This window comes from Oncorhynchus clarkii, chromosome 7 (assembly GCF_045791955.1).
Source record: "Oncorhynchus clarkii lewisi isolate Uvic-CL-2024 chromosome 7, UVic_Ocla_1.0, whole genome shotgun sequence".
Lineage (NCBI taxonomy): Eukaryota > Metazoa > Chordata > Actinopteri > Salmoniformes > Salmonidae > Oncorhynchus > Oncorhynchus clarkii.
The window spans coordinates 67525634-67552950 of NC_092153.1; the positions used below are offsets into that span (position 1 = coordinate 67525634).

Here is a 27317-nt window from a genome sequence, read left to right on the forward strand (position 1 = left end):
CAAGAAGGTTACAGGGAGAGCTGCTTTATATGATCCAATACGAGGTCTGCGTCCCACCACGACATCAGCTCTACAGACCTGATTTATGTCATCAAGAAGGTTACACAAGGAGAGCTGCTTTATATGATCCAATATGAGGTCTGCGTCCCACCACGACACCAGCTCTACAGACCTGATTTATCTCATCAAGAAGGTTACTCAAGGAGAGCTGCTTTATATGATCCAATACGAGGTCTGCGTCCCACCACACCGTCTTCCGATATAGCTGCACACATGGTGATGTTGGCCCCATGTTGTCCAGGTACTTGGTTGGTTGCCCGCTGGCCAATGAAATTCCACCTCTCCTCCTTGTCTTGGCCAGGTTGAAGCCTGCCTCATCCAAAAATAGGAATTTGTGAAGGTTTTCATCAGCATCCAGCTCCATCACCCTCTAGAAATACATTTTGGAAAGAGAATTACAATGATGTAGAATTTTGGGGGAATTTTTCACAACAGGCATCAGGAACATACTCAGTCCTCAGTTGCTTCACTCTGTCTGCATTTCTTTCAAAAGGCACACGGTATAGCTGTTTTTCTTTCAAAAGCCACACGATATAGCTGTTTTTCTTTCAAAAGGCACACGATATAGCTGTTTTTCTTTCAAAAGGCACACAATATAGCTGTTTTTCTTTCAAAAGCCACACGATATAGCTGTTTTTCTTTCAAAAGGCACACGATATAGCTGTTTTTCTTTCAAAAGGCACACGGTATAGCTGTTTTTCTTTCTAAAGGCACACAGTGTAGCTGTTTTTCTTTCAAAAGGCACACGGTATAGCTGTTTTTCTTTCAAAAGGCACACGGTATAGCTGTTTTTCTTTCAAAAGGCACACGATATAACTGTTTTTCTTTCAAAAGGCACACAGTATAGCTGTTTTAGAGACCCCTGGTGCCTTTTCAGCATGCGTGCAATAGTCGGCAAATTTATGGCTTCCACATTGTTGAACATGTCATCATTGTCCAAGATGTGCCGCCAAATTTCTGTAAGGTGAATATAATTTCTGGCCTGAACCAAATTGACCACAGCCCGCTCTTGATGGTCAGTCAGAATTCTGCCTCTGCGTCCCCTATTTGGCCTAGTCTCAATTCTGCAGGGAAAATTACAGTAAGAACACATTTAGTCACATCACCTACTCTGTGGTACACATTGGCATGTAGTATACAGTCATTTGACAATTGAGAGTAGCCTAATGTTTAGTGCATTCTGAAGACTTACTGGTTCTCATTGTGGAAAGTTCTGATGATTGAGGCCACGGATGATCTTCTGAGGTTCGGTTGAATCATTGTAGCTGCCTCAGTCATCATGCCATGATTTACGACATGGTCTACAACTATTGCTCGGATTTCATTGGACACTCTTTGCTGCTGCTGCCGCTGTCTTGGTCCGTGGCATTGTCCTATACCACGTTCTCCCACACCTCTCAAACGAGGCCCACGACCACCTCTCAGAAGGGGTGCTTGTCCCCTGACATTTGTTTGGCCACTACTATCTTCCTCGTCTTCCTCTTCCCACTGATTGACCTCTGTTGTGACCTGGATCACCTGCCGGCTCCATGTTATCGCTATGTTGTTGTAGGTGGATACCACTCATTTCACTATATACTCATACCACAATGTGAAATCAATCATCAGTAACGAGTTGTCAGTATTGGGAAAGCAATTACAAGGCCCTGCATACATACAGTGGCCCTGCATACATACACTTTATTAGGTACACCTGCTTGTTAACGCAAATAGCCTGCTCCTTCGAACAGCAAATCATGTGGCTGCCTGCAACTCAACATATAGAGTAGAGAGCTTTAGTTATTGTTCGACCAAACATTAGAACGGGCAACATGCGTAATCTCAGCAACTTTGACCGTGGTATGATTGTTGGTGACACACATGGTGGTTCCAACATCTCAGAAACAGCTGCCCTCCTGATTCTTTTTTTTTACACACTACAGTCTCTAGAGTTTACAGAGAATGGTGCGATAAACAAAACACATTCAGTGAGCGGCAGTTCTGTGGGCAAAAACACCTTGTTAATGAGAGAGGTCAGAGGAGAATGTCCAGACTCATTCAAGCTAACAGAAAGGCCACAAATGGTCAAATAACATCTGTTTAAAACAGTGGTGTGCAGAAGGGCATCTCTTACCGTACAACACCGTGAATAATTCAGGCTGTTGTGGAGTTAAAAGGGGGGTCCTAGCCAGTACTAGATAGGTGTACCTAATAAAGTGGCCGGTGAGTGCACTGTCAAATGTCAGTAATGTCAAATCTGAAAACATGGTTCGGAAAAGTGGTACATGGGACATAGAAACAGTGTCTGATAAAGAATGATGATGAAATATTACATCCATAGATAGTGTAGTCCAATTGGTTCATGTTCCACGGTAATTGGTGTCAATGGATCTTGATATCCTGACACTTTCATGATCTAAACATGGAATATTGTTCGTCAGTTTCCATAAAACGATGCATTAAGAGTAATGCAACATTTACTTATCATGTTGAGAAGTTGTATCAATTGATAGTTAGATCATTGTAATGAAATTAATAGACAGTCATTTCAATTGTAATGTGTGAATTGCATTTTGAAATGGTAACACTGAGGTTAAGTTGTGTCATTTTGAACAGGTGATTTTAGTTCAATGAACAAATGATCTTAGCTTTATGTGTATTGTATCCAAGCAATTGGATAAGTGTTAGAGTTTTGAAAAATTTGCATTTTGATCATCGGATGTGAGTTCTGTGTCTTGAGTTCTGAAAAATGACATCAAGGTTCTGAAATGAGTGCCTAAGCGATTGTAAAGATGTGTAATTTGTGAAGATTTTTCTTTGTGTTGCTAACCCAGTGATCATAGAACATCCCGGTTATTTCTCTTATTTCAGTATGATTACCCTGGAGACAGGAGGTCGCTAAGCCAAGGAATGTACCACTACAACTACCCTGCCTCCCCCTCTCTCCACAGCAAAATGGTACGTCCTCCCAAAGCGTGTTACACTATCAAGAGACACAGACCAATGAGTCCAATGTCAAGTTTGTGAGACACTTGACTACAGCCCTCACACACACAAGTACACAAGCTTAGCGGGAAAATTGTCCTCGACAGCCACCTGTGCTTAAAATAAGATCAGCAGTGTCACTAATGGTATGTTGTAGCTGTGCTTCACTGCTGTAACTGGTGTGAGTTCATATGTCTGTCCAATCTTCTGTCTTCTCTCTTTCTGTCTTCTCTCTTTCTGTCTATCTTTTGTTTTGTCTCTGTCACTCTTTCACTCTCTCTTTCTCTGTTTGTCTGTCTCTTTCTTTATTTCTGTCTCTGTTACTCTCTCTTTTTCTCTACAAACACAACTCTCTCTCCTTGTACTCTTTGTTTATGTCTCTGCATCTGCTGGTGCCACTGATGCTGTTGCTACTGGTTTCACTGGTTTCTCTGGTACTGGGTCTTGCACTGTCCTCGTCCTTGTCACTGCTGCTGCTTGTATCAGGAGGACATTTTAGACTTGCAGCTCCAGAGAAACCTGGAGTACCTCGATCAACAGGTATGTGCCGTAAGCATCTCTGAGCACAGCTCTACCACTACCTCTACTCATGCACATGAACACTAACACACTAAACAAAATTAAATATATTTTACACATACGTGCTATGTCACAATACATTGTAAAAGCTAGGTAACTAACAAATTACTTGGAAACAACGTTGATTCAACTAGTTTGTACCCAGTGAGAAAGCTTGGTAACTTATAGTGCCTTCGGAAAGTATTCAGACTTGGACTTTTTCCACATTTTGTTACGTTACAGCCTTATTCTAAAATTGATTGAAATTGTTTTTTTTCTCATCAATCTACACACAATACTCCATAATGATAAAGCAAAAGCAGGTTTTTTAGAAATGTTTGCGAATTTATATATTTAAAAAAAAAAACGGGATTGTGAGATTTACATAAGTATTCAGACCCTTTACACAGTACGTTTTTGAAGCACCTTTGGCAGCAATTAGAGCATTGATTCTTCTTGGGTGTGACGCTACAAGCTTGGCTCACCTGTTTTTGGGGAGTTTCTCAGATTCTTCTCTGCAGATCCTCTCAAGCTCTGTCATGCAGGATGGGGAGTGTTGCTGCACAGCTATTTTCAGGTCTCTCCAGAGATGTTTGATTGGGTTCAAGTCCGGGGTCTGGCTGGGCCACTCAAGGACAGTCAGAGACTTGTCCCGAAGCCACTCCTGCATTGTCTTGGCAGTCTGCTTAGGGTCGTTGTCCTGTTGGAAGGTGAACCGTCGCCCCAGTCTGAGGACCTGAGGGCTTTGGGCCAGGTTTTCATCAAGGATCTCTCTGTACTTTGCTCCGTTCATCTTTGCCTGGATCCCAGTCCCTGTCGCTGAAAAACATCCCCACAGCATGATGCTGCCACCACCATACTTCACTGTATGGATGGTGACAGGTTTCTTCCATACGTGACTCTTGGCATTCAGGCCAAAGAGATCAATATTTATTTGATCAGACCAGAGAATCTTGTTTCTCATGGTCTGAGAGTGTTTAGGTGCCTTTGGCAAACTCCAAGCGGGCTGTCATGTGCCCTGAGGAGTGGCTTCCGCCTGGCCACCATAAAGGCCCGATTGGTGGAGTGCTGCAGAGATGGTTGTCCTTTATCATTCTGGAAGGTTCTCCCATCTCCACAGAGGAATTCTAGAGCTCTGTCAGAGTGACCAGCGGGTTCTTGGTCAGCTCCCCAACCAAGGCCCTTCTCCCTTGATTGCCCAGTTTTGCTGGGCGGCCAGCTCCTGGAAGAGTCTTGGTGCTTCCAACCTTTTTCCATTTAAGAATGATGGAGGGCCACTGTGTTCTTGGGGACCTTCAATGCTACAGACATTTTTTGGTTCCCTTCCCCAGATTTGTTCCTCGATTCAATGCTGTCTCGGAGCTCTGCGGACAATTACTTTGATCTCATAGCTTGGTTTTTTCTCTGACATGCGCTGTCAACTACAGGGCCTTATATAGACAGGTGTGTGCCTTTCCAAATCATGTCCAATTAATTGAATATACCACAGGTGGACTCCAATCAAGTTGTAGAAACATCTCAAGGATGATCAATGGAAACACTCTGAATACTTATGTAAATAAGGTATTTCTGTTTTTGCTTTTTCATTATGGGGTTTTGTGTGCAGATTTCTGAGGATTTTTGTTTATTTAATACATTTTAAAATCAGGCTGTAACATAACAAACTGTGGTAATGTCAAGTGGTCTGAATACTTTCTGGAGGCACTGTAGCTACTGAGAACAGAGAAGGGTGGGGAAGGTAGAGTCTAGACGTCTTGAGAACATGAGAATAATTACATTTGGATCACCCATAAACTGTTGGTTACACTAAACCCCTCACAAAGTGTGGTTGACAGCATTTGTGTGATGTTTGCCACAGCATTCAGATATATTGTCGTGTGGAAGATGTATTGTCCATGTTGTCCACACTGCTACCTGCTAAAAACCTGTTGTTTCTCACAACCACATTCCAGATTCACTCCCACTATTACCCTCTCTCCACTGTCTCACTGTCACTGACTGCTTACACCTTATGGTTATGACCAGTCTCTGGTAATGCAGTATACACACCCCATCAGATCTACAAGTACTGGAACTCTTTTTTCAACATTAAACACAAACAGAAAGTTGTCTCTTCGATTTAACCAATTTGATTCTCAAATTCAAATTAGAATAGAACCACACTAGTCAGGGACTGTTACTGCGGCCAAGCTCCTGTCTTTACTGTGACAACCAGGAGAATGCATGATAGTGTGTTTCGCGCCAGGTGAGCGGTGGAGATCACCTTGTCGGCATGGTAACCAGAATGGTGGAGCAATCCTCCTCTAGAGCAAATCTCTTCTCACAAGTAAGAGAGGAGAGAGTGTCCCAGAGAGGCAGGTTTCAGCAAGACCCACAGGCCCCACAGTGGTCCCCAAATTATTTTCTTTCCACTGGGACCCACCTAAAGCCTTTCAACTTTTCGCATGAGTCATCATGGAAATACAAATAATGTTTATAACCATGACCCAGTCACGCCATAACCCAAAGGAAGGAAACATTACCACTCAAAGACCCCTATACCCTCACAATATTCCCCTTCCCCTAATATGCGTTTCCAAGATGTCTGGATCATTGTAGCACAGGTTGTTTGCCTTGTAGCCACATGGTTTCTGGTATCAGAGTATAACTCCTTGTGCAGGCTCTCTCTTTCCGCAGAGGTCAACTACTGCCCTCTTCAGGGCTTTTCTTGTCACTAGTGATTTAGGGCGTGGGGCTCAGGTGTAGTCTAGACAGAATCAAATCAAATTGAATAAAACTTTATTTGTCATATGCGCCGAATAGGTCTCATAGGGCTGTGCACAATTGTCTGGGTTAGGGGAGGGTTTGGCCGGGGTAGGCCGTCAATTGTAAATAAGAATTTGTCTTTAACTGACTTGCCTAGTTAAATAAAGGTTAAACAAATAAAAACAACAATGCAGTTGAAGAAAGAGCTAAGAAAAGTTTTTAATAAATAACCTAAAGCAAAAAATAATAAAAAGTAACACAATAAAATAACAAAAACGAGGCTATATACAGGAGGTACCGAGTCAATGTGTGGGGGTACAGGATAGTCGAGGTAATTTGTACATGTAGGTAGGGGTGAAGTGACTATGCATAGATAATAAACAGCGTGTAGAAGCAGTGTAAAAACAAATGGGGGCGGGGGGGTCAATGTAAATAGTCCAGGTGGCCATTTGATTATTGTTCATCAATCTTATGGCCTGGGGGTAGAAGCTGTTAAGGATTTTCCCCTCCCACTCCATAGTCTCCCACAAGCTCTACACAGCCCAATCCTACTCACCCCTATTCTAGAATGTGGCTTTTAGATGCTAGGCTCTATCCACAAAACTGGCTTTTGGTTTCTTTGTCTTACCAATTCATTTGCGATTTTAGTTCTCCATGTTGCTTCACAGTGCTTTATGTTTCTTTGTCTTTCCATCTGTGTTCTATGTCATATCCTGTCTTGTGCTGTAGCTTAATAGTGTGTCAGTGCTTTACAACATCCCCAACCACCCTCCCTCTTTGTTGTACCCCTCTTTCTCCACTGTGATGTCATATCCTCCTTCATATACCATCCAATCACAGTCCCCCATAAGGACATAGATCAGTGTTTCCCGACCTTGGTCCTCAAGTACCCCCATCAAAACACAGTTTCGTTGTAGCCCTTGACATACAAACCTCATTCAACTCATTGAGGGCTTGATGATTAGTTGACAAGTTGAATCAGGTGTGCTTGTCCAGGGATACAATAAAAATGTGTACTGTTGTGTGTACTCGAGGACCAGGGTTGGGAAAACTGAAATAGATGACCTGGATATGAGCTTTGACATTTTGACAGAGGGGGTAAGCATTCCAGTTCACCCTACTGCAGGGATCATGAACTGGATTCAGCCGCGGGCCGATTATTTCTTGAGCGGATCGTTAGGGGGCCAGAACATAATTACAAATAATAAGTAGAATCCAAACTGACCGCAAGAAGCCCAAATGTGTAGGAATACATTTGATAAGATTTCCAGGGCCTCCCGAGTGGCACAGCGGTCTAAGGCACTGCATTGCAGTGCTTGAGGTGTCACTACAGACCTGGGTTTGATCCCAGGCTGTGTCACAGCCAGCTGTGGCCGGGAGACCCATGAGGCGGTGCACAACTGAACCAGCGTTGTCCGGGATAGGGGAGGGTTCAGCCGGCTGGGATTTCCTTGTCCCATTGCGCTCTTGTGGCGTGCCGGGTGCTGGCAAACTGACTTCTGTCGCCAGCTGGACTGTGTTTCCAGCCAACACATTGGTGTGGCTGGGTTAAGTGAGCAGTGTGTCAAGAAGCAGTGTGGCTTGGCAGGGTTGTGTTTAGGAGGATGCATGACCTTCGTCTTTCCCGAGTCCGTAGGGGAGTTGCAGTGATGGGACTAGATTGTATCTACCAATTGGGGAGAAAAAGTAAAAAAAAAAAAAAAAATTCTAAAATGAAAATCACTTGGAGCTGATTTGCTGGTGTCTTTAGTCTTTTACGTCCAACATGAAAAAATATAAAAAATTGGGGGGCCAAATAAAATATGCAGAAAACTTGGGGGGGGGGGCAAATAAAATCACCTGCAGGCTAAATATACTATGCATGTACTACGCACATGGTATGGTATGGTGTTGTTATTACAAGTTCTGTTCTGTGCTACACCCTTGATAAAATGTTGTTTACAACTGGGTGAGTCTGGGCCATTCCTACTGTATGGCTCACTGAAGCCTTCTGTAAAATGATGTGTGTGTTGTTTACAACTGGGTGAGTCTGGGCCATTCCTACTGTATGGCTCACTGAAGCCTTCTGTAAAATGATGTGTGTGTTGTTTACAACTGGGTGAGTCTGGGCCATTCCTACTGTATGGCTCACTGAAGCCATCTGTAAAATGATGTGTGTGTTGTTTACAACTGGGTGAGTCTGGGCCATTCCTACTGTATGGCTCACTAAAGCCTTCTGTAAAATTATGTGTGTGTTGTTTACAACTGGGTGAGTCTGGGCCATTCCTACTGTATGGCTCACTGAAGCCTTCTGTAAAATGATGTGTGTGTTGTTTACAACTGGGTGAGTGTGGGCCATTCCTACTGTATGGCTCACTAAAGCCTTCTGTAAAATGATGTGTGTGTTGTTTACAACTGGGTGAGTCTGGGCCATTCCTACTGTATGGCTCACTAAAGCCTTCTGTAAAATGATGTGTGTGTTGTTTACAACTGGGTGAGTCTGGGCCATTCCTACTGTATGGCTCACTGAAGCCTTCTGTAAAATGATGTGTGTGTTGTTTACAACTGGGTGAGTGTGGGCCATTCCTACTGTATGGCTCACTGAAGCCTTCTGTATAATGAGGTGTGTGTTGTTTACAACTGGGTGAGTCTGGGCCATTCCTACTGTATGGCTCACTAAAGCCTTCTGTAAAATGATGAGTGTGTTGTTTTACAAACCATTGGTCCACGAAGGATTAGTTTGATTAGGATCTGGTTGATATAATGTAAGTATTAAGAATCCTGTCTCTGTTTTCCCAGGTGCCTCCATTCCATGACCCCTACAGGGAGCTGCACCCTACACTGAAACTCAACGAGATGGAGACCAGCGTAAGGCCCTGTCCCTCCATCAAACTGTCATATAAACAGCCTCAACCTTCAGCCACCTCAACCTTCAGCCACCTTACTCGCTCTCACCTTACTCGCTCTCTCTCTCTAGAAACTTCTGGGTCGTCTGTGTGAGCAGAACAGGATTCTAAAGGACCAGGAAGCAGTGGTCCACAGGCTGAGGATGGACAAGGTAGATAGAGAAGTTTTACCACTAAAATCTTCCCCTCGTACTGTGCCAGCTCCAGCATTCTAAACATGTCAAAGTCCAGGCGAGTCCAGCTGAAGACACCGCATGTCTATTGGTATATCCTTTTACAAAATGTATTGTATTTATTTATTTATAAGGGACAATGCACATTAATCAACATCAATTTTACAATAATGCAAAATCCATGTAAATGTGCCAAGGTTAGCCAAAAGCTCATTTGCAACTGTTGTCCCTGGGCAGGTAAGGGCCTACACAGCCACTATACAAATACTCACTAAAACAATACAACATACAAATACATTACATTCAACAATATATAATTCTAACAACAACCTCAACTGTTATCTTACATGAGGAACCACAGATAACTCGTGTACTGGTTTGGATAGATTTGAGCAACAATCAGTGCAACTTCTCAAGTCCATGGGCATTGCATTCCAGTATTCCAGTATATTGTAGCTCTAACAGAGAAGGCCGATTTACCAATTTTACTGTGTTAAAAAGGGACAACACAACCCCTCGAGTTACTGTTCTTGTTATCCTGGAGGGGCTTTCCTTGGGTATGATATGCCGGTATAGGGGTAGAGGGGCTTTCCTTGAGCATGATATGCCGGTTTAGGGGTGGAGGGGCTTTCCCTGAGCATGATATGCCGGTATAGGGGTGGAGGGGCTTTCCTTGAGCATGATATGCCGGTTTAGGGGTGGAGGGGCTTTCCCTGAGCATGATATGCCGGTATAGGGGTGGAGGGGCTTTCCTTGAGCATGATATGCCGGTTTAGGGGTGGAGGGGCAAGAACATGCAGGATGTTAAAGACCAGGCTTGCATCGACATAATACTTAAACTATCCTGACTAAATAAATGATGTTTGTAAATTATATGACAAAGGTGACAAATGTTTGGTTTGTTATCAAAACTCTTAAGTGTTTGTTTGTAGAGTGATTCAATTGGTTTCAGAATAGTAGCTCCTGCTTGTGACCAGCATGTGAGGCAATATCTCAGGTGTGAGAAGATCACAGCATGCATGTATAGTTTGGCGTCCTCCAGAGGAAGGAAAGGTCTTACAAACCTAAAGTTGAATAATCCAATCTTGACAGTGTTAATCACCTTCACATGTTTCTTAAATGTCAAGTTGGAGTCCAAAATGATGCCGAGATACATGAAGTTAGATACAACTTTCTGATTCTCCCCATTAACAAGAACAGCTAGTTGCCTCCCGGGTGGCGCAGTGGTTAAGGGCGCTGTACTGCAGCGCCAGCTGTGCCATCAGAGTCCCTGGGTTCGCGCCCAGGCTCTGTCGCGACCGGGAGGTCCGTGGGGCGACGCACAATTGGCCTAGTGTCGTCCGGGTTAGGGAGGGATTGGTCGGTAGGGATCTCCTTGTCTCATCGCGCACCAGCGACTCCTGTGGCGGGCCCAAGGTTGCCAGGTGCACGGTGTAGCCTCCAACACATTGGTGCGGCTGGCTTCCGGGTTGGATGCGCGCTGTGTTAAGAAGCAGTACGGCTGGTTGGGTTGTGTATCGGAGGACGCATGACATTCAGCCTTCGTCTCTCCCGTACGGGAGTTGTAGCAATGAGACAAGATAGTAGTAGCTACTACAACAATTGGATACCATGAAATTGGGGAGAAAAAAGGGGTAAAAAAATAAATAAATAAAAAATAAAAAAGAACAGCTAGTTGGGAAGAATCAATTGATTTCTTAGAGAAGTACATACAGTCTTGTCGATTTGTTAAAATTACATTTGAACCGTTTGACCTCTAAATACAAATACAAATGCAGGCAAGAATTAGTCATTCATTTAGAAACATGTAGCATAGCTAGTTGTTAACAACTAGTTGTCTATTTTCTGAGTGTACATACATAACTGTATTTTCTGCATACATCTGTATGTTAACTTGTGGGCAAGCAAGTGGGAGATCATTTATATAGATGGTAAACAGAACTCCATAAAAGTAGCCAACCCATGGTCTGACATGTCCGATGTTACCTGCTGTTCCCAGGACAGCCTAGAGGGTGCGCTGGTGGCCACACACCAGGAGATGGAGCTGTACCGGGGTCAGCTGCTGGCTGCAGACAAATTACAGCTGAAGAAGGAGACACTGCAGAACCAGCTCATCAACATCAGAGGAGAACTCTCCCAGGCATCCAGCGTAAGAAAAACACATAGCCAGGGATAATTCATGATAATCCATAGTGATCCATTAGATATCATCTACAATCTATAGATCTATAAAGGATATCCCTTTAAGGTATCCTGTATAAATTACATGGGGGATGAATCTAAAATATGACAATATCTCATCTATAAGATCTGATCACCATCAGAGGACAACTCTCCTACTCCAGTGTGATAGATATTGTATGGTTGCTTTAGAAAGTGACTATAAGGCTGGAGGCTTCAGCATACAGTCAGGGTTTTTCATGCGTATGAAAAACTGTGCCTATTGCCACACCCACCAACTAAGCCTCTTTTTGATTTAGGAAAAACACGGATAGTGTTCATAGTTCCAGGGTCTAAGTGTGTGTTCCAGGATCTGAGTGTGTGTTCCAGGCTCTGAGTGTATGTTATCTCCCCTGCTGTCCAGGTTCTGACCACCAGTCGGATGGAGTTTGAAGCTTTGGAGGACGAGGTCAATGCTATCCATGGAGACCTGTGGGAACAGCTCAACACAGGCGGGCAGGTACATTGGCCACTTAATCTATGACCCACCTAAAGCTTCTGATGTTTTATTGTAGCGTACAAAGTTACCAAAACCTGTGTTTCTAACCAGTCGCCAGTCGAACACTGAATATGAAGCTTTGAAAGGAAATTACTAGAATGGAACTCTAATCTCTAATCTCACCTGCTCATGAACACACCTGTGTGGTTCCATTTTAAAGTTTCTATTGCTGTTCGTTGGCTAATTTCCAGTCACTTACCACAGTGTTATCCTAGTTTGCTAATAGGTGAGTCCAACCTTTCCTCCTAATCAGTCATTTAAACCGAATATGAATCACTCATCAACAATAAATTACCACAAACATTCATTTTCATCATGTCCTATTTATCATCACACTTCTGATGATATCACCTAGAATGTATAAAGTACAGGCGTGGCCAAAAGTTTTGAGAATGACACAAGTATTAATTTTCACAACGTTTGCTGCTGAAGTGTCTTTAGATATTTGTGTCAGATGTTACTATGGAACACTGAAGTATAATTACAAGCATTACAAGTGTCAAAGGCTTTTATTGACAATTACATGAAGTTGATGCAAAGAGTCAATATTTGCAGTGTTGAACCTACTTTTTCAAGACTTCTGCAATCCGCCCTGGCATGCTGCCAATTAATGTCTGGGCCACATCCTGACTGATGGCAGCCCATTCTTGCATAATCAATGCTTGGAGTTTGTCAGAATTTGCTGGGTTTTATTTGTCCACCCGCCTCTTGAGGATTGACCACAAGTTCTCAATGGGATTAAGATCTGGGGAGTTTCCTGGCCATGGACCCAAAATATTGATGTTTTGTTCCCCGAGCCACTTAGTTATTACTTTTGCCTTATGGCAAGGTGCTCCATCATGCTGGAAAAGGCATTGTTCGTCACCAAACTCTTCCTGGATGGTTGGGAGAAGTTCTTCTCGGAGGATGTGTTGGTACCATTCTTTATTCATGGCTGTGTTTTTAGGCAAAATTGTGAGTGAGCCCACTCCATTGGCTGAGAAGCAACCCCACACATGAATGGTCTCAGGATGCTTTACAGTTGGCATGACACAGGACTAATGGTAGCGCTCACCTTGTCTTCTCCGGACAAGCTTTTTTCCGGATGCCCCAAACAATCGGAAAGGGGATTCATCAGAGAAAATTACTTTACCCCAGTCCTCAGCAGTCCAATCCCTGTTTCTTTTGCAGTCTGTCCCTGATGTTTTTCCTGAAGAGAAGTGGCTTCTTTGATGCCCTTCTTGACACCAAGCCATCCTCCAAAAGTCTTTGCCTCAATGTGCGTGCAGATGCACTCACACCTGCCTGCTGCCATTCCTGAGCAAGCTCTGTGCTGGTGGTGCCTTGATCCCGCAGCTGAATCAACTTAAGGAGACGGTCCTTCTTCACAACAATTGAACCGCTCTCCTTGAAGTTCTTGATGATCCGATAAATGGTTGATTTAGGTGCAATCTTACTGACAGTAATATCCTTGCCTGTGAAGCCCTTTTTGTGCAAAGCAATGATGACGGCACGTGTTTCCTTGCAGGTAACCATGGCTCACAGAGGAAGAACAATGATTCCAAGCACCACCCTCTTTTTGAAGCTTTCAGTCTGTTATTCGAACTCAATCAGCATGACAGAGTGATCTCCAGCCTTGTCCTCGTCAAAACTCACACCTGTGTTAACGAGAGAATCACTGACATGATGTCAGCTGGTCCTTTTGTGGCAGGGCTGAAATGCAGTGGAAATATTTTTTGGGGATTCAGTTCATTTACATTTCAAAGAGCGACTTTGCAATTCATCTGATCACGCTTCATAACATTCTGGAGTATATGCAAATTGCCATCATACAAACTGAGGCAGGAGACTTTGTGAAAATGTATATTTGTGTCATTCTCAAAACTTTTGGCCACGACTGTACAGTCAACCTGCCCCATTAAATACCTGTCTGCCCCCCTCCTCTCCATGGAGTTTCACCTGGCTCATAGTGGTGAACTGTTAAGTGAATGTCCATAAGAGTGCAGTGTCTGTGATCCACTCAATAAAACTGGGTTGTTTTCATTAGGAATGAAACAGAAGCAAACGTGCCAAAACGGGAAGGGGGGACCTGAACTTGTCCAATAAACAAAAAAACATGTTTAGGTTTTCATTTGTGAAATTGTTGCTACATTTTGTTATAGTGTGACCCTGTTGTTTTCTTAGACAATAAGGCTACCTGGTGTCACTCTCTCACACTACCTCTGGTCTTATAGCTGCCTAACTGCTGCTACATCACTCCCTGACTTGTTTTCTAATAGAAGACTACAATAACAACAAGTTATTAACAGTATTACATCTATTCAGTATTATACTTCAAATGTTCTTCTCTCCTCTATCCTTCTACAATCACCTTTACTTCCCTCATCTTGTCTACATACTCCACCCCTTCTCTCCTCCATCAGAGTGAGATGATCCACAGACACATTCAGAAGGAGTTCTGGAGAGTTCAGGATGTGTTGGAGGGACTCCACAAGAGCAACCTTTCCAGAGGCACAGACACAGCCAAACACCGGGGTATGCATGCACCTCACAGTAACATAACCTACAGTATATTCGTACATGCAGTGCTTTTGGAAAGTATTCAGACCCCTTGACGTTTTCAACATTTTGTTACGTTACAGCCTTATTATAAAGTTGATTAAAATGTTTATTTTCCTCATAAATCTACACACAATACATCGTAATGGCAAAGCAAAAACCGTTTTTTATGTTATTTTAGCAAATGAAAATTAAAAAAAAAATTAAAATACCATTTACGTAATTATTCAGGCTCTTCACTCGGTACTTTGTTGAAGCTCCTTTGGCAGCGATTACAGCCTTGAGTCTTCTTGGGTATGACGCTACAAGCTTGGTACACCTGTATTTGTGGAGTTTCTCCCATTCTTTTCTGCAGATCCTCTCAAGCTCTGTCAGGTTGGATGGGGAGCATCGCTGCACAGCTATTTTCAGGTCTCTCCAGAGATCAAATCAAATCAAATGTATTTATATAGCCCTTCGTACATCAGCTTATATCTCAAAGTGCTGTACAGAAACCCAGCCTAAAACCCCAAACATTAAGCAATGCAGGTGTTGAAGCACGTTGGCTAGGAAAAACTCCCTAGAAAGGCCAAAACCTAGGAAGAAACCTAGAGAGGAACCAGGCTATGAGGGGTGGCCAGTCCTCTTCTGACTGTGCCGGGTGGAGATTATAACAGAACATGGCCAAGATGTTCAAATGTTCATAAATGACCAGCATAGTTAAATAATAGGTCTGGGACAGGTAGCACGTCCGGTGAACAGGTTAGGATTCCATAGCCGGCCTCCCGGGTGGTGCAGTGGTTAAGAGCGCTGTACTGCAGCGCCAGCTGTGCCATTGGAGTCCCTGGGTTCGCGCCCAGGCTCTGTCGTAACCGGCCGCGACCGGGAGGTCCGTGGGGCGATGCACAATTGGCCTAGCGTCGTCCGGGTTAGGGAGGGCTTGGTCGGTAGGGATGTCCTTGTCTCATCGCGCACCAGCGACTCCTGTGGCGGGCCGGGCGCAGTGCGCGCTAACCAAGGTTGCCAGGTGCACGGTGTATCCTCCGACACATTGGTGCGGCTGGCTTCCGGGTTGGATGCGCGCTGTGTTAAGAAGCAGTGCGGCTGGTTGGGTTGTGTATCGGAGGACGCATGAATTTCAACCTTCGTCTCTCCCGAGCCCGTAAGGGAGTTGTAGCGATGAGACAAGATAGTAGCTACTACAACAATTGGATACCACGAAATTGGGGAGAAAAAGGGCTAAAAAAAAAAGGATTCCATAGCCGCAGGCAGAACAGTTGAAACTGGAGCAGCAGCACGGCCAGTTGGACTGGGGACATCAAGGAGTCATCATGCCAGGTAGTCCTGGGGCATGGTCCTAGGGCTCAGGTCCCCCGAGAGAGAGAAAGAAAGAGAGAAAGAGAGAATTATAGAGAGCATACTTAAATTCACACAGGACACCGGATAAGACAGGAGAAGTACTCCAGATATAACAAACTGACCCTAGCCCCGGACACATAAACTACTGCAGCATAAATACTGGAGGCTGAGACAGGAGGGATCAGGAGACACTATGGCCCCATCCGATGATACCCCCGTACAGGGCGAAACAGGAAGGATATAACCCCACCCACTTTTCCAAAGCACAGCCCCCACACCACTAGAGGGATATCTTCAACCACCAACTTACCATCCCAGAGACAAGGCCGAGTATAGCCCACAAAGATCTCGGCCACGGCACAACCCAAGGGGGGGGCGCCAACCCAGACAGGAAGATCAAGATATTGGATTGGGTTCAAATCCGGGCTCTGGCTGCGCCACTCAAGGACATTCAGAGACTTGTCCCGAAGGAAGCCACTCCTGTGTTGTTTTGGCTGTGTGCTTAGGGTCGTTGTACTGTTGGAGCAGATTTTCATCAAGGATCTCTCTGTACTTTGCTCCGTTCATCTTTCACTCAATCCTGACTATTCTCCCTGCATCTGAATAACATCCCCACAGCATGATGCTGCCACCACCAGGTTTCCTCCAGATTTGACGCTTGGCATTCAGGCCAAAGAGTTCAATCTTGGTTTCATCGGACCAGAGAATCTTGTTTCTCGTGGTCTGTGAGTCCTTTAGGTGCCTTTTGGCAAACTCCAAGCAGGCTGTCATTTGGCTTTTACTGAGGAGGGGCTTCGGCCCGGCCATTCTACCATAAAGGCCTGATTGGTAGAGTGCTGCAGAGATGGTTGTTCTTCTGGAAAGTTCTTCTATCTCCACAGAGGATATCTGGAGCTCTGTCAGAGTGACCATCGGGTTCTTGGTCACCTCCCTGACCAAGGCCCTTTTCCCCGATTGCTCATTTTAGCCGGGGCGGCCAGCTCTACGAAGGGTCTTGGTGGTTCCAAACTTCTTCCATTTAAGAATGATGGAGGCCACTGTGTTCTTGGGGACCTTCAATGCTGCAGACATTTTTTGGTGCACTTCCTCAGATCTGTGCCTTGACACAATCCTGTCTCGGAGCTGTTCGGACAATTCCTTCGACCTCATGGCTTGTTTTTGCTCTGACATGCGCTGTCAACTGTGGGACCTTATGTAGACAGGTGTGTGCCTTTCCAGATCATGTTCAATCAACTGAATATACCACAAGTGGACTCCAATCAAGTTGTAGAAACATCTTAATTAAGGATAATCAATGGAAACAGGATGCACCTGAGCTCAATTTTTCGAGTTTTATAGCATAGGGTCTGAATAGTTATGTAAATAATTTATTTATGTTTTTTATTTTTAATACATTTGCAAAAATTTATATAAAACGGTTTTTCGCTTGGTCGTTATTGGGTGTTGTGTGTGAATTGATGAGGAAAAATGTTTACTTAATCCATTTTAGAATAAGGCTGCAACCTAACAAAATTTGGAAAAAGTCAAAGGATCTGAATACTTTCTGAATGCTCTGTACAGTAATTTCCACTTACTCTATGTTTTTTTCTATCTGTCTGAACTGTAGCTGAATCTCTAGCTGAAGTAGATGATAAATGAACGAATAGGAGTATATCGATGAAGAGTGTTCTGCATGCATTTCTAACTCCCTCCCTCTCCTCTATCTCTCTGTCTCTCTGTCTCTCTATCTCTCTGTCTCTCTATCTCTTTGTCTCTCTGTCTCTCTATCTCTCTGTCTTTTTGTCTTTCTATCTCTCTCTCTCTCTCTGTCTCTCTGTCTCTCTATCACTCTGTCTCTCTATCTCTCTGTCTCTCTGTCTCTCTGGCAGTGGCCAGTGGAGCATCAGGTTCTTTTAGCACCAATAGTCCTGACAGTCCCATGAGCTCAGTAAGCCTCACCAGTCCACTCAGTCCCTTCTCCCCAGTGCTCTGTTCGCAGGCCTCCCCCTCCAAACAACTGGGTCCGGAGGTAAGCATCGCGTCCTCTTACTATCCACGCACCCACCTGGGTCCCCACCCAGGTCCTCCAACTAACACCCACCTGAGTCCTCAACGTAACACCCAACCATGTTTTGATCTAAATGCCCAACTGAATCTAACACTCAACCAGGTCCTGATCCAAATAGACCAGTCTCTGAACCAAACACCCATCTGGATCTTGACCCAAACACCAAAAACCCTCCAATACACTCCTTACCTTGTACCCATCCCAGGCCCCTCAGTCCTGAAACACAGTGCCAGGTCCTGTACTTAGGCACCCAGTCCCATCCTGAACTTAAATCCCTACCTAACACCCAAACAAGTCCTGAGCCAAGTAGGCACACTGGTCTTGAACCAAATATACACAGGGTCCTGAGCCAAACTCCCACCCATGCACTAGCCAAGTCAACCAGCTAGCCCCTGTAGAGAGTACAGACACCAAGCAACATGCACAACCGCACACCTCCCAAGCCAACCAACATGACCTTAGAAACACAGTGGACACCTAACCAAATCAAATTGATTTATATAGCCCTTCATACATCAGCTGATATCTCAAAGTGCTGTACAGAAACCCAGCCTAAAACCCCAAACAGCAAGCAATGCAGGTGTTGAAGCACGTTGGCTAGGAAAAACTCCCTAGAAAGGTCAAAACCTAGGAAGAAACCTTGAGAGGAACCAGGCTATGAGGGGTGGCCAGTCCTCTTCTGGCTGTGCCGGGTGGAGACTATAACAGAACATGGCCAAGATGTTCAAATGTTCATAAATGTCTAGCATGGCCAAATAATAATAATCACAGTGGTTGTCGAGGGTGCAGCAAGTCAGCAGCTCAGGAGTAAATGTCAGTTGGCTTTTCATAGCCGATCATTAAAAGTATCTCTACCACTCCTGCCATCTCTAGAGAGTTGAAAACAGCAGGTCTGGGACAGGTAGCACATCCGGTGAACAGGTCAGGATTCCATAGCCGCAGGCAGAACAGTTGAAACCGGAGCAGCAGCACGGCCAGGTGGACTGGGGACAGCAAGGAGTCATCATGCCAGGTAGTCCTGAGGCATAGTCCTAGGGCTCTCGTCCTCCGAGAGAGAGAGAGAAAGAAAGAGAGAAAGAGAGAATTAGAGAGAGCATACTTAAATTCACACAGGACACCGGATAAGACAGGAGAAGTACTTCAGATATAACAAACTGACCCTAGCCCCCGACACACAAACTACTGCAGTATAAATACTGGAGGCTGAGACAGGAGGGGTCAGGAGACACTGTGGCCCCATCCGATGATACCCCCGGACAGGGCCAAACAGGAAGGATATTACCCCACCCACTTTGCCAAAGCACAGCCCCCACACCACTAGAGGGATATCTTCAACCACCAACTTACCATCCTGAGACAAGGCCGAGTATAGCCCACAAAGATCTCCGCCACGGCACAACCCAAGGGGGGGCGTCAACCCAGACAGGAAGATCACGTCAGTGACTCAACCCACTCAAGTGACGCACCCCTCCTAGGGATGGCATGAAATAACCAAACACAGACCCAACACCAACATCAACCGCCAGCACCAGCCAAGCCATCCAGGCAGTCCCTAGTGACAGTGCACAGCCACACAGCCACCAAGCCAACTCTGGAGTTCCACTCCCCCATGAAGCCAGCCAGAGCTCCACTCACTCACCCACCCACCCTGCCAAACTGACCAATCAACAAGCTCCTACAGGCAGTAACCCACCAACACACCCAGCTAGCCAGTGAGCTTGCCTTTCAGCCGAAACAGCAAGCCATTGGCTACAGGAAAGATCTTCTCCCAGAACCACCTTCCTACCAAGCTAGTTACCCCAACTTCCTCAGTTACCCACCTCAGCGCATCCACCTGACATTCCCTGAGACTCAGTACTCATTTTCCTGCCAAAACTCCTGTCTTGATAGCCAGCTAGCCTATAGCCATAGCTCAGAGCTCCGTACACACTCCCTGTCACCTTGCCCCGTGTCCAGGGCCCTCAGTCCTGAAACACAGTACCTTGTCCTCTGCTTAGCCACTCAGTCCCGAGAACGACCCCTTCTTGTGCCCACCCACTCACCTTCCCCAAAAACCAGCTTGATCTTAGTGACGGTGCTTTCCTTACATCCCAGACCCCGGTACCATCCCAGACCCCGGTAAAACCACACACCCCGGTACCACCACACACCCCGGTACCACCACACACCCCGGTACCACCACACACCACGGTACCACCACACACCACGGTACCACCATACACTCCGGTTCCATCACACACCCCGGTACCACAGCCACCCAAACATCAGGCCTTGGGCTAGACTCAGTGTACTTGCAGACCCATCTCTTGACCTGGTGGACTGTCCTGTAATATTTAAGATGTTTAAGGTGGGTTGCAACAGTTGTAACCCACACCAGACAGACTTGATAGAATAACAGTTGTATACACTTACTGTATTATGATGATGCAGCTTATAGTACTTTGTTTTGCCTATAGTAAGAAGCAAAGCTAGAGGTTTGAAGCAGAATGTGTTATGCTTTCTGAGGTAAAGTATATAGCTGAGGGTGACTAATGGTCCTGGTCAGTAAGTGGTTAATCAAGTTCTGTATCCAGCAGGATCAGGGAATCCTCACTGACATTATCAGAGAAAAAGGAGTCAGCATTTCTCAGCCTGCATAACATGTCGTTAAATAATTATGTATAGTGTCATGTCAACATCAATAAGCTCTTTCTCTGCCAGAAATTATGAGGTCAAAAAAGTTATGTGTAGCACTGTCTCCCTTAAGGAATCAGATAAGAAACCAGACAGACCTGTTACTGTAAATTATTTATAGAAACCTCATTGGGAGGTGGAGCAGAAATGTGACAAATGTTCTCCTTTTCCTTCATGCCATCTCTCACCATGTGGAACATGGTACTTAGTGGTGGGTCATTCCATGTCATTTAAGCCATCTCACCCACCAGGTTGTTAGATTGGTTATTTTCACCATGAGCAAAGGAAATTGGTTTTCTACACAAAGTTGCAAAGAAAATGTTGTGATCCATTTAATAACCCCAAGAGGGATAAAACGGGGACTTTCCTCTATAGTGCTTAATCAATCAATTAAATAATTGATATCAAGGAATATGATAGGCCAAGAAATCAAGTAAACTGGTTATCCCAGGTCCATAACAGTTCATTGATTAAAAGAGAGGGATGTACACTGAATAAAAATATAAACGCAAAATGCAACAATTTCAAAGATTTTACTGAGTTACAGTTCATATAAGGAAATCAGTCAATTGAAATAAATTCATTGGGCCCTAAACTATGGATTTCACATGACTGTGAATTCAGATATGCGTCTGTTGGCCACAGATACCTTAAACGAAAAGGTAGGTGTGTGGATCAGAAAACCAGTCAGTATCTGCTGTGACCACCATTTGCCTCATGCAGTGCAACACAGGCAGTTTAATAAAAAAATAATATTTATTAGGATCCCCATTAGCCGACGCCAATGGTGACACCTAGTCTTACTGGTGTCCGACATATAATTAAAAAGACATTACAGACAAAATTCTTTACAATTTACATACATTTAAAAACATTAACATGTAGTGTGTGTGCATCTATCAGTTCCACATACAGTGGGGCAAAAAAGTATTTAGTCAGTTCTCCCACTTAAAAATATGAGAGAGGCCTGTAATTTTCATCATAGGTACACTTCAACTATGACAGACAAAATGAGAAAAAAATCCAGAAAATCACATTGTAGGATTTTTAATTAATTAATTTGCAGATTATGGTGGAAAATAAGTATCTGGTCAATACATTTTATCTCAATACTTTGTTATATACCCTTTGTTGGCAATGACAGAGGTCAAACATTTCTGTAAGTCTTCACAAGGTTTTCACACACTGTTGCTGGTATTTTGGCCCATTCCTCCATGCAGATCTCCTCTTGAGCAGTGATGTTTTGGGGCTGTTGCTGGGCAACACAGACTTTCAACTCCCTCCAAAGATTTTCTATGGGGTTGAGATCTGGAGACTGGCTAGGCCACTCCAGGACCTTGAAATGCTTCTTACGAAGCCACTCCTTCGTTGCCCGGGCGGTGTGTTTGGGATCATTGTCATGCTGAAAGACCCATCCATGTTTCATCTTCAATGCCCTTGCTGATGGAAGGAGGTTTTCACTCAAAATCTCACGATACATGGCCCCATTCATTCTTTCCTTCACACGGATCAGTCCCAAAGCATGATGTTACCACCCCCATGCTTCACAGTAGGTATGGTGTTCTTTGGAAGCAACTCAGCATTCTTTGTCCTCCAAACCCAAACACGACGAGTTGAGTTTTTACCAAAAAGTTATATTTTGGTTTCATCTGACCATATGACATTCTCCCAATCTTCTTCTGGATCATCCAAATTCTCTAGCAAACTTCAGACGGGCCTGGACATGTACTGGTACAAGTCTGGCACTGCAGGATTTGAGTCCCTGGTAGGCTTTAATACTTTGGTCCCAGCTCTCTGCAGGTCATTCACTAGGTCCCCCTGTGTGGTTCTGGGATTTTTGCTCACAGTTCTTGTGATCATTTTGACCCCACGGGGTGAGATATTGTGTGGAGCCCCAGATCGAGGGAGATTATCAGTGGTCTTGTATGTCTTCCATTTCCTAATAATTGCTCCCACAGTTGATTTCTTCAAACCAAGCTGCTTACCTATTGCAGATTCAGTCTTCCCAGCCTGGTGCAGGTCTACAATTTTGTTTCTGGTGTCCTTTGACAGCTCTTTGGTCTTTGCCATAGTGGAGTTTGGAGTGTGACTGTTTGAGGTTGTGGACAGGTGTCTTTTATACTGATAACAAGTTCAAACAACTGCCATTAATACAGGTAACGAGTGGAGGACAGAGGAGCCTCTTAAAGAAGAAGTTACAGGTCTGTGAGAGCCAGAAATCTTGCTTGTTTGTAGGTGACCAAATACTTTTTTCCCACCATAATTTGCAAATAAATGCATAACAAATACTATAATGTGATTTTCTGGATTTTTTTTCTAATTTTGTCTGTCATAGTTGAAGTGTACCTATGATGAAAATTGGTGGCTGACTAAATATGTTTTTGCCCCACTGTACATGTCAGTACATACACACGGGTTGATTGTGGCATGTGGAATGTTGTCCTCTTCAATGGCTGTGCGAAGTTGCTGGATATTGGCGGGAACTGCAACATGCTGTTGTACACGTTGATCCAGAGCATCCCAAATATGCTCAGAGGGTGACATGTCTGGTGAGTATGCAGGCCATGGAAGAATTGGGACATTTTCAACTTCCAGGAATTGTTTACAGATCCTTGCAACATGGGGCCGTGTATTATCATGCTGAAGTATGAGGTGATGGCGGCAGATGAATGGCAGGACAATGGGCCTTAGGATCTCGTCTCATGATCTCTGTGCTTTAAAATTGCCATCGATAAAATGCAATTGTTTTCATTGCCCGTAGCTTATACCTGCCCATACCATAACCCCACCGCCACCATGGGGCACTCTGTTCACAACGTTGACATCAGCAAACCAATTGCCCACAAGACGCCATACACGCTGTCTGCCATCTGCCCAGTACAGTTTCATCTGTGAATAGCACACTTCTCCAGCGTGCCAGTGGCCATTGAAGGTGAGCATTTTCCAACTGAAGTCGGTTACGACGCCAAAATGCATTCAGGTCAAGACCCTGGTGAGGACGACGAGCAGATGACCTTCCCTGAGACAGAGAGTTTCTGACAGATTGTGCAAACAGTTTCATCAGCTGTCCGGGTGGCAGGTCTCAGACAATCCCGGAGGTGAAGAATGATGTGGAGGTCCTGGGCTGGCATGGTTACACGTGGTCTGTGGTTGTGAGACTAGTTGGACGTACTGCCAAATTCTCTAAATGCACGCTAGAGGCAGCATAAGGTAAAGAAATTAAAATTAAATTATCTGGCAACAACATCTGTGGAATTGAGTTGTGTGACAAAACTGCACATTTTAGAGTGGCCTTTTATTTTCCCCAGCACAAGGTGCACCTGTGTAATGACCATGCTGATTAATCAGCTTATTGATATGCCACACCTGTTAGGTGGATGGATTATCTTGGCAAAGGAGAAATGCTCACTAACAGGGATGTAAAGAAATGTGTGCACAACATTTGAGAGAAATAAGCTTTTTGTGCATACTGTAAGGAACATTTCTGAGGTCTTTTATTTCAGCTCATGAAACATGGGACCAATACTTTACATGTTAAACTTAATATTTTTGTTCAGTATAGAAGAAGAAGCACTTTGGGACTGGGGTTGGATCCTCCTGTTTTAGTATTAAACCCATGTGAAACCTACAGTGTTCTGCCTTCCTCTGGCTCTCAGCCAACTCTCTCTGTTGTGCATGAAGCTCATAATCACACAATGCTGAAATTTGAATTATAGTGTTCAAGAGCAGAAATGTTCTATTTTGTGAATCTGATAAACCCATGTAACATTTGTGTTGCTTAATGGTTGTAACTGATTACTGTGTCTGTACTCATTCAACTGAAACATATAATGTTGGAAATTGTAGTGGTACTTTCTATCTTGTTTTTCACATTCAGCAGCAGTCAGTGGTCTGTATCAGTATTACTAATCTGATTAGAATTGATCAGTATGTGCATTCATGCTAGCTCTCAGTGCAGGCATCTCGTTGAACCCCTGAAGTTCATTGGGGTCGGGGCTACATTCCTCATATCGTTTCATGATCCTCTCTGCTCTGCGCTCTGCCTGGCTTTTGTTACTCTTCCTGATGCACAGTGCTCTCTCTTCCTCCTCCTACCATCATCCTCCTTCCTTTCTTTTTTTCTTCCTTCCCTCTCTTCCTCTTATTCTTCCTACTTTCTTCCTGTGGCTGTAGGACATTGGCCCGCCACGGCCACCACTTCCCAAATCCTACTACCCCCTGGAGTCGCTCCCCTCCCTTCCCCCCTCCCTCCCCCCTCTGCCCTTCGACAGCTCCACCTGGCTACGCAGCCTGGGCCTGGATGACGGTTACCTTGACGATGAAGAGTCCCGCGGCAGAAAGGTATTTGGAGAAGGGAGGGTGGGAGGGAGTTCCCATCCCTGCCACGCCCCCTGTCACTCACGCAAGCTGGTAAATGTGGTCCATAACCACTGATTCAGCGACATAATCATTTGCATCCCCCTAATGGGTAAAGTAAGGATAGGGGCTGGAGTAAGCTGATCTGTGGTAAAGTGCAACTCCCAGTTGACACATGTCCTATAGAAGTCATCCCTGTCGTCCCCATAAACACTTCCGGACCCCTAAACACTTCCGGACCCCTTCTTTCTTCTCTCTCTCTCTTTCTCTCTCTCTTTCCCTGCCTCTCTGCCTCCCTGCCTCCATGCCTCCATCACAGCCTATATCTGCTCTCCAACAGCACTTTCACTAGAAGTGATTGTTCTGGCTCTGACTTTTCTTCAATCACTTACTATGGTTGATACCAAAAACTCTTCATTAAATTTGAATTGAATCAGTTGATATGTAATTATTCAATAGGATCTAAAGCAACAATACCAAACAAATAGGACAACCAATTTTAAGTATTTGAAATATTAGCCATTCTAGTGTACTGGGTGCTTTTGAATGCTAAGACTTAGCTTAGGGCGAGTTACAGGTTCCCCTATGAATGGTAAGGTTGTGATGGATGTGTGGTGTGTGGATCTTTCCACAGCTAGTGGTTCCTTTACCATACTGTCTGTGTGCCAGTCATTCTAGTGATGTGCTAGTGCTGTGTCTGTCCTGTAGTGTGTAGACCGTATGCTTTGGCTTATGCCGTATCTACATCCCACCATTGAGCTCTGGAACCCGCCATATCTGGCAATAACCCCATCATTGCATTCCACACTAATGCATATTATCTAATGCATTCTGTGTTTAGGTAACTATATGGCCAATAGTTCCGACACTCTCCCAGTACGTAAATATCTTACTGTTGATTGGCTGATGATGCAGCATTAGCTCTTCCTCCTACTCTGTGTTACAGCACAAGTACGGTTATCGACAGGACATGTCACCGGAAGAATGGACTAATAACAACGAAGCTCAGGAGCTGGATCAGGATCGACAGGCCAACATGAATAAAGGTACAGGAAGCAAGAGAGCCTGGGTAATGGTGTTCTGGTGTGTCAGTAAGTCTGCAAAGCTGGGTCATTCCTACAATGCAGTACCATTTTGACCTCAAAACATTTTAATTTTTACAAATATGTACATAAAAAAAGTATTCTTTCAGAAAAACATATTGGTCAAGCTCAGGCACATAACATTTTTTGGGGGATGCATTTTCCAATTTGTTAGGTGCATAATCCTAAAAGGGTTGACCTATCAGGGTGGAAATGTTGAACCTAAATTAGCCATAGCTCTGTGAGTGAACAGACTGAGCAAACATAGTGGTAAACACTTAAACAGGATTTTAACTTCTCTATCAACCATATTTTAACATTTGGAATTATTATTTATATATATAATTTAGCCTAAAAAGGTGGAAATGTATGAGTGGGACATACAGACTAAGAACATGAACAAATGGATAAAAATGAGGGTTTATATTTATTTAGCTTTGCACCATAGGAATTATGACTCTTCCTGAAGGTGGGGTCATTGTAGGAAGGGATTGTTTTCTGAAATGGAGAATTACAGCAAACTAAAAGGGTGGAAAGTGGTATCAGGGACACACAGAAAATCTTAAATGAAATAATAAGAAATACAATAATCATTAACTTGTTTTTATTATTTTATGGCTTATGTTTATTCTTTATTTTTAAGAGGTAGATCAGCTTAAATATTGCAGAGATTGTGGCTTCCATCAATGTAATTGTCTGCATCATTTCCAATCCCCCATATTTTCTTTGTAAATACCAGTAAGACATTTGGACAATCCTACTCATTCTAGGGTTTTTCAATATTTGTACTATTTTCTAAATTGTAGAATAATAGTGAATACATCAACAGTATGCAATAACACATGTGGAATAATGTAGTAACCATAAAAGTGTTAAACCAATGAAAATATGTTTTATATTTGAGATTCTTCAAAATAGTCACCCTTTGCCTTGATGACAGCTTTGCACACTCTTGGCATTCTCTCAACCAGCTTCATTAGGTAATCCCAGCGCAAACCAGATGGGATGACGTATTGCCGCAGAATGCTGTGGTAGACCTGCTGGTTAAGTGGGCCTTAAATTCTAAATAAATCACAGACAGTGTCACCAGCACCTATTATCTATTTGTGCTAACTTTCTATTAAAATTTATCGTAGTGAGGTAATTTCTTTCACGATATGAATATCGAGTATGTCCACC

The 27317-nt window shown here is 44.1% G+C and overlaps 1 protein-coding gene across 4 annotated transcripts in view; it reads left to right on the plus strand.

The window, feature by feature from the left end:
* The window catches only part of LOC139413714 (pleckstrin homology domain-containing family A member 6-like), a 170474-nt gene that overhangs the window by 114646 nt on the left and 28511 nt on the right, over positions 1–27317 (plus strand). For 2 of the 4 annotated variants that reach the window (XR_011634827.1, XM_071161404.1), the window contains 8 exons: positions 2911–2997; positions 9106–9174; positions 9284–9364; positions 11385–11534; positions 11970–12065; positions 14507–14618; positions 17849–17988; positions 26003–26102. Coding sequence is in view for 3 of the 4 variants with exons in the window: in XM_071161404.1 (XP_071017505.1) it covers positions 2911–2997; positions 9106–9174; positions 9284–9364; positions 11385–11534; positions 11970–12065; positions 14507–14618; positions 17849–17988; positions 26003–26102 (835 nt within the window). In the remaining variant the exon portion in view is untranslated. Of the gene's footprint in view, positions 1–2910; positions 2998–3510; positions 3565–9105; positions 9175–9283; positions 9365–11384; positions 11535–11969; positions 12066–14506; positions 14619–17848; positions 17989–24873; positions 25042–26002; positions 26103–27317 lie in introns of all 4 variants that reach the window. The other 2 variants (XM_071161402.1, XM_071161403.1) reach the window with 2 other exon arrangements.